The 5,788-nt window shown below is 46.5% G+C and overlaps 1 protein-coding gene across 1 annotated transcript; it reads left to right on the plus strand.

The window, feature by feature from the left end:
• The first annotated feature begins 686 nt into the window (after positions 1-686).
• On the plus strand, positions 687-3,987 carry LOC147430841 (uncharacterized). Its single transcript, XM_086493593.1, has 3 exons — positions 687-2,740; positions 3,286-3,447; positions 3,559-3,987. Exons 1-3 carry the CDS (start codon positions 1,289-1,291, stop codon positions 3,985-3,987), a joined length of 2,043 nt encoding a protein of 680 aa, XP_086349719.1. The 5' UTR covers positions 687-1,288.
• The last annotated feature ends 1,801 nt before the right edge of the window (positions 3,988-5,788 follow it).

Genomic DNA, 5,788 nt, shown 5'->3' on the forward strand with positions numbered 1-5,788 from the left:
GTGGCCCGTACTCTTCCTCTGTTAACTCATCAAAATCTTCTTCATGATCTCCTCCCGGATTAGCAGATGCAGACGAAGTCGACTGATTCTTGTTGGAATCCATAAGTGTCGCAAGAAAAGGATCAAATTTCCTGGTAGAAGAGAAATCGGCCGCACTCTGATACCACAGTAACAAACTTGGACACCCCAAGTCAAGATTCTACCGCGACACAGCAGAGATTCACTTTAAAACGGTTCACAATTCACAATAAAGTCGACACGGCCCGACGTAGTTCCGTGCCAAGAGGTATTGGCCCCAAAGATTGACACCCCTTTCGGTATTTCTTTTTATATTAATGTGTGCAAAGTACAAGGGAGTCCACGTGAACTCACACTCAGACTCTGCGTCGAGATGCTCTGAGTAATGAGTTCACAAAGGACTAATTTATTTTACAAGGGATGCCCCAAAAGCAGAGCCCCAAAAATCTTACACTCAAAAGCTTCTCAAATTAAAGCATAATGCCCAAAAGCTGGCCAGCGTGATTTTCGAAAATCGTACGGACTGCCACATCATCAGCTCAACGTGTTTTGTGGAGAAATGTACGACACTGCCACGTCAGCCAATCAATACGTTTTGCGACGCAATTTCCGGCATGTTGCCACGTGGCATGCTTTGTTGCAAGGAGTGTATTTGGGAGCCTACCACGTCACCAATTTGTGACAAGGGCGAGTGTCACAAATTGTTGACGTGTCAAGCCATTGAAGGACGGAGCCAACTTGCAAATTCCGATCGAGGGGCCTAAACCCTAAGCCAAGAAGCATAAGTGGCAGATTGTATGAATTTCCGCAATTCACGTTGGCCTGCTGACGTGGCAATTTGTACCAAGGTAGGATCAACACGTACGTCCGAATCCTTTCCGTACCGTACGGGTGATCTGTACGGATCCGTACCGTGCGGATCGATCCGTACAGTGCTGGTTTTTTTTTTTTTTAATTCTGCCCCCTTTCCAGCATGAGGGTTTCGCTAGGCCCAAGCGACCAATTTTTTGGCCTTATTTTTTAGGCGCTTGCATTGGGTTGCAGAAAACCAGTAACGCAGTCAATTTATCTCTGCAGAGAAACAAAGTGTCACTGTGCAGGTAAAGTCTCTCTCTCTCTCTCTCTCTCTCTCTCTCTCTCTCTCTCTCTCTCTCTCTCTCTCTCTCTTCTCCAAGTTCTTATTGCAGGCTCCGGGGCTCCCCCTCTCTGTCTCTCTGTCTCTTTGTCTCACTCGTGTCGCGTGTGTCTTATTGTTTGCGACAGATTCATCATGCCTAAGCCATGCAACCCGTACTGGAAGGAGCATACCAATGTCATCCGCATTATCAACACTCCAGGCCAAGCGGGTTCCGGCACTCGACGATGGCAATGCAAGTACTGTAATTTTGAGCTCACGAGTACAATTTCTCGTGTCGTCAAGCATCTGACGGGCATTGGCACGACCAACAATTGTGGAGGGTGCAAAAAGGTTCCACAGGATATTAGGGACAAGTTGATTGCGGAGAATTTTCCCGAAGTACCAACACCAAAAAAAAATACAGGTAGCCAGCACACACAGGATGCTCTTCATGATGCTCTTATTGGGGATTTTGGTGGTTCATCTTCCGAGGTTCAAGAGGATCATCCCACTGCTGGTTCTAGTAGAAAGAGGGCTCGAGTTGTGCAAGAGGAGGAAGATCGAGGTGATATGGATGCACGTAGGCAAAGCACCTTGCCTTCGTGTGTGAACTCTCTCTCTTGGGTGAAGGAGCGTCAAAAGGTGGCTGAGATGGAGATTGCGCGTACTCTCATTGAGTGCAACATCTCCTTCAATGTTTTGAGGACTGAGCAATGGAAGAGGATGGTCCGGGCTATAGCTGATGTTGGTCACACACATTCATGGTCAGGGGTGGAGTATAAGAAGATGCGCACTACAATGCTTGATGAGCAGAAGGCTTTGATAGATAAGGCTTTGGTCCCGGTCAAGGCCGGTTGGCGACAGTTTGGGTGCACCATCATATCAGATGGCTGGAGTGATGTTCGTAGGCGGCACATCATTAATATTCTTGTGTCGTCTTGTCTTGGCACATACTTCTTGCGCGCTGTGGATGCAGGCAAGGCCGGAGAGCACATCAGTGGTGAGTTTATCTTTGGGCACATCAAGAAAGCTATAGATGAGGTTGGGAAGGATAATGTGGTACAGGTTGTGACTGATAATGCCTCAAATTGTAAACTTATGGGTGAAATGGTCGAGGCAGCTTACCCTCGGATTTCTTGGACTCCATGTGCTGCGCATTGTCTTGACTTACTTATGGAGGATATAGGCAAGTTGCCTTGGGTATTGCCTATTGTTACAAATGCCACTAAGATGACCACCTTTTTCCGCAAGAAACATCAAGCTTTAGCTATCTTCAGGAGCCACAGTACACTTGATATCGTGCGACCCTCAAAGACCAGATTTGCTTATATGTATTTAGTGCTACAGAGACTCTTCAAATTGAGGGATCCACTTCTCCAGACAGTCGTGGACCCGAAGTGGAGATTGATGCATCACTCGCAGACAGAGCCCACTAAATACATACAGCGACGGGTGCTCGATGAGTCCTTTTGGACACAGGTTCAAAGTTTGACAGTGGCATTGCAGCCAGTGTATGTGCTTCTTCGAGTCACAGACATGGAGGGCTCTACATTGGGCCTAGTCTATCATCTCTTCATGGAGATGAAGAGACACCTTACAGAGTGCGTGTCTCTGACACAGACCTGGTAAGTACTTGTCTTTTGAAATCTTCTAGTAGACTTGTTGTCATTTGAATTTGCCAATTCAACTTTGTTTTATTGCTGAAAATTTCAGCCGAGATGACATCATGGCCATTGTAGAAAGGAGATGGACTTTCATGAGTCGTCCCATTCACGGGATGGCTGCATTGCTTCATCCTTTCTACAAGACGCCAGAGCTTTTCCATGAGAGGACTCTCTTAAAGCTCAAGGATGATTACATCAATATGATGTACCACATGGACGATCAGCTGGAGATTGATGCAGAGATGATCAGCTTCATGAACAATCTAGGACCATCCTTTGCTAGAGCTGTGGTGTTGAGGCTAGAGGCTACCAAGTTCCCTCTTACATGGTGGCAGAATTATGGGAGACAAGGTCTTCCAACGCTTACACATCTGGCTTTACGAGTACTTTCACAGGTAATTGAGAATCTTGAGACTTACAGTTTTTGCACAATGTACTTAGTACTTACTATTGCCATATATTAAATCTCAATGCTCATTGTTGTAGGATTGCTCGGCTGGTGCATGCGAGCGCAACTGGAGCGCTTATTCCTTGATACATACGAAGATCCGCAATCGTCTCAGCACTTCTCAACTAGAGAAGTTAGTCTATTGCCGAGCAAATATGAGGCTTGTGCGAGCCTACCACGCTTTGGGAACACCCAAGCAGGTCTACTATTAATTTTCACATGAATGATTGAGTCATGAATCATGATACACTCGGCCATTGAGTACTTAGTACATACTAAATAATATTTCCTTTGTTTTCATTTCTCAACAGGCGGACCCAACCAAGGTGAAGATGGTGGCAGATCCTGCTGCTATAGAGGAGGTGGAGGCGCAAATCAGAAATGAGCAAGAGGAGATTATTCGACTGCTTCACAGGGAGTTGGAGAGTGTTGATCGGCGTGTAACGAGGTCACGCGCACGAGCTTTGGCTATTCCTCTACGTGAGCATGATCCAGACCCAGATAGTGCTCGAAGAGAGAGCATTCGTAAAGGGAAGCTACCTGTTCGTTCTTCTCGGAAACGGGCAAACGAGGTTGTTCGTCTCATTGAGGCTTCGACAGAGGCAGTAGAGGATGATCTACATGTGGCACAGATGTCCATGATGGCAGAGCCAGAGTACGATGAAGAGGGCAATGTCCTGACAGATGGGGACTTGGTCTCTTCAACAGAGTCTTCATCTGCATCTGATGATGATTTTTGACGATGGGGCCATCACATGGATGATGTGCTAGCTTTGAGCTAGCTATTTAGTGCTTTCTAGTATCTACTACTATATAGATAGACTTTTTGAGTAGGATGGTTTCAGTTATGATGGCTGATGAGCCTTTTGTTATGGCGTGGGCCTTGTAGGCTATCACCTATGGTACTTTGTCATTTGATGTTTCAACATTAGTGTGTTCATTGTTATTTCAGATCTCATTTGACTCTTGAGCCTTGATGTTCTTGTTCAATTATCAATGTCGTCTTAACTTTTAAGTCTCTTGCAGTAGTTACACAGTATGTGGTTGTCTTGTAAAACATGTCTTTGAATGTCTCTATAAGTTGTTGGCTTCTCTCTTGATTTATATTGGAGAAGTCCTAGAAAATGAGTATTTTGCGGTTTTTTACCAAGAGTACGTATTTTTACGTACATAAAATTTTTTCCTGTACGGAACAACGTACAGTACGTACATATACGCCACGTACAGTACGTTTGGTACCACCTTGGTTTGTACAGATTTTCGCAATTCACACTAGCCTGTTGACGTGGCAGATTGTACGGATTTCCCGATTTCGCGTTAGATTGCTGACGTGGCAAACTGTATAGATTTTCGCATTTCACACTGACAGTGATGACGTGACAACCTGTATAGATATCCGTGATTTACACTAGACAGTTTTTCAACGGTAGCTTTTGGGCCAGTTGTTTTTGAATTTAAGGCTTTTCATGTAAACTACTTTTTGGGCCCAGGGCCTTTAAATATGAGGCATTGCTTCGTTGCAGACGATGCAGGAGCAACATCCAGACAGTCCTTGGTTGGAGGAGCAGCTACAACAGGCTCGCCAGGAGCTTGTTAGCTTAGAGGAGCGGCGACATGAGTTTGCTTTCCATCGACAGGCATCTAAGTGGACACACGTGGGTGACAGAGTGACTGGTGCTTTCTTCGAGGCAGTGGGACCTCGGCATTTGCATGCCAAGGTCAGTCAGTTGAGAAGGCCCGACGGGTCAGTTGCTTATGAGCCCGAGGATATGCGTACAGTTGCTACTGACTTTTACCGTGAGTTACTATCTGCAGAGCCTCAGTCAGAGCGTCAGGATGCATGCAGGGAGCAGGTGTGAGCATAGATGCCTTGCCTTGTGACTGAGGAGATGCGTCAGAGGCTTGAGCTGCCACTTCAACTGGAGGAGTTGCACACGGCTCTTAGTGCCCTCCCCCGTGGTAGCTGTCTAGGTGAGGATGGGCTGACTCCCAGTTTTTTCTTGGAGTACTGGGACTTGCTTGGCCCAGATCTCTGTAGTGTTTTTCAGTACATCTTGCACACAGGAGTGATGCCTGACAGCATGAGTAAGGGCTTGATCTACCTCATTCCCAAGGAGGGTGGCTCCTTGGATGAGATTCGACAATGGCGCACCATCACCATCCTCAACTCAACCTACAAAATTCTTGCCAAGGCTTTGAGTTTGAGGATCCAACCACTTCTAGAGAGCCTTATACATGGGACTCAGACAGGTTTTGTCAAGGAACGCAGTTTCCTTGACAACATCTTTACTTTTTGGGAGGCTTCTGCCCTAGCGCGGCTCCGTGGTGAGGACCTCGTGATTCTTCTTCTCGATTTTGAGAAGGCATACGACAGAGTTAACTGGGACTTTCTAGAGGGCACTCTACGCAGGATGGGCTTCTCAGATGCTTGGATCAGAGGGGTGTCAGCTTTGTACAGACAGGCTCACAGTCAGGTTCTTTTGGCAAGAGGTAGGGGTGATCGCTTCATGCTCACACGTTCGGTCAAACAAGGCCGTCCTC

This window comes from Adiantum capillus-veneris, chromosome 21 (assembly GCF_014529385.1).
Source record: "Adiantum capillus-veneris isolate H3 chromosome 21, ASM1452938v2, whole genome shotgun sequence".
Taxonomy (NCBI): domain Eukaryota; kingdom Viridiplantae; phylum Streptophyta; class Polypodiopsida; order Polypodiales; family Pteridaceae; genus Adiantum; species Adiantum capillus-veneris.

Coding starts and splice junctions, on each gene's coding strand:
- LOC147430841 (XM_086493593.1), top strand. CDS start 1,289: ATGCCTAAGCCATGCAACCCGTACTGGAAGGAGCATACCAATGTCATC. Junction 2,741..3,285: donor AGAGACACCTTACAGAGTGC/GTGTCTCTGACA, acceptor TCATTGTTGTAG/GATTGCTCGGCTGGTGCATG. Junction 3,448..3,558: donor CTTTGGGAACACCCAAGCAG/GTCTACTATTAA, acceptor ATTTCTCAACAG/GCGGACCCAACCAAGGTGAA.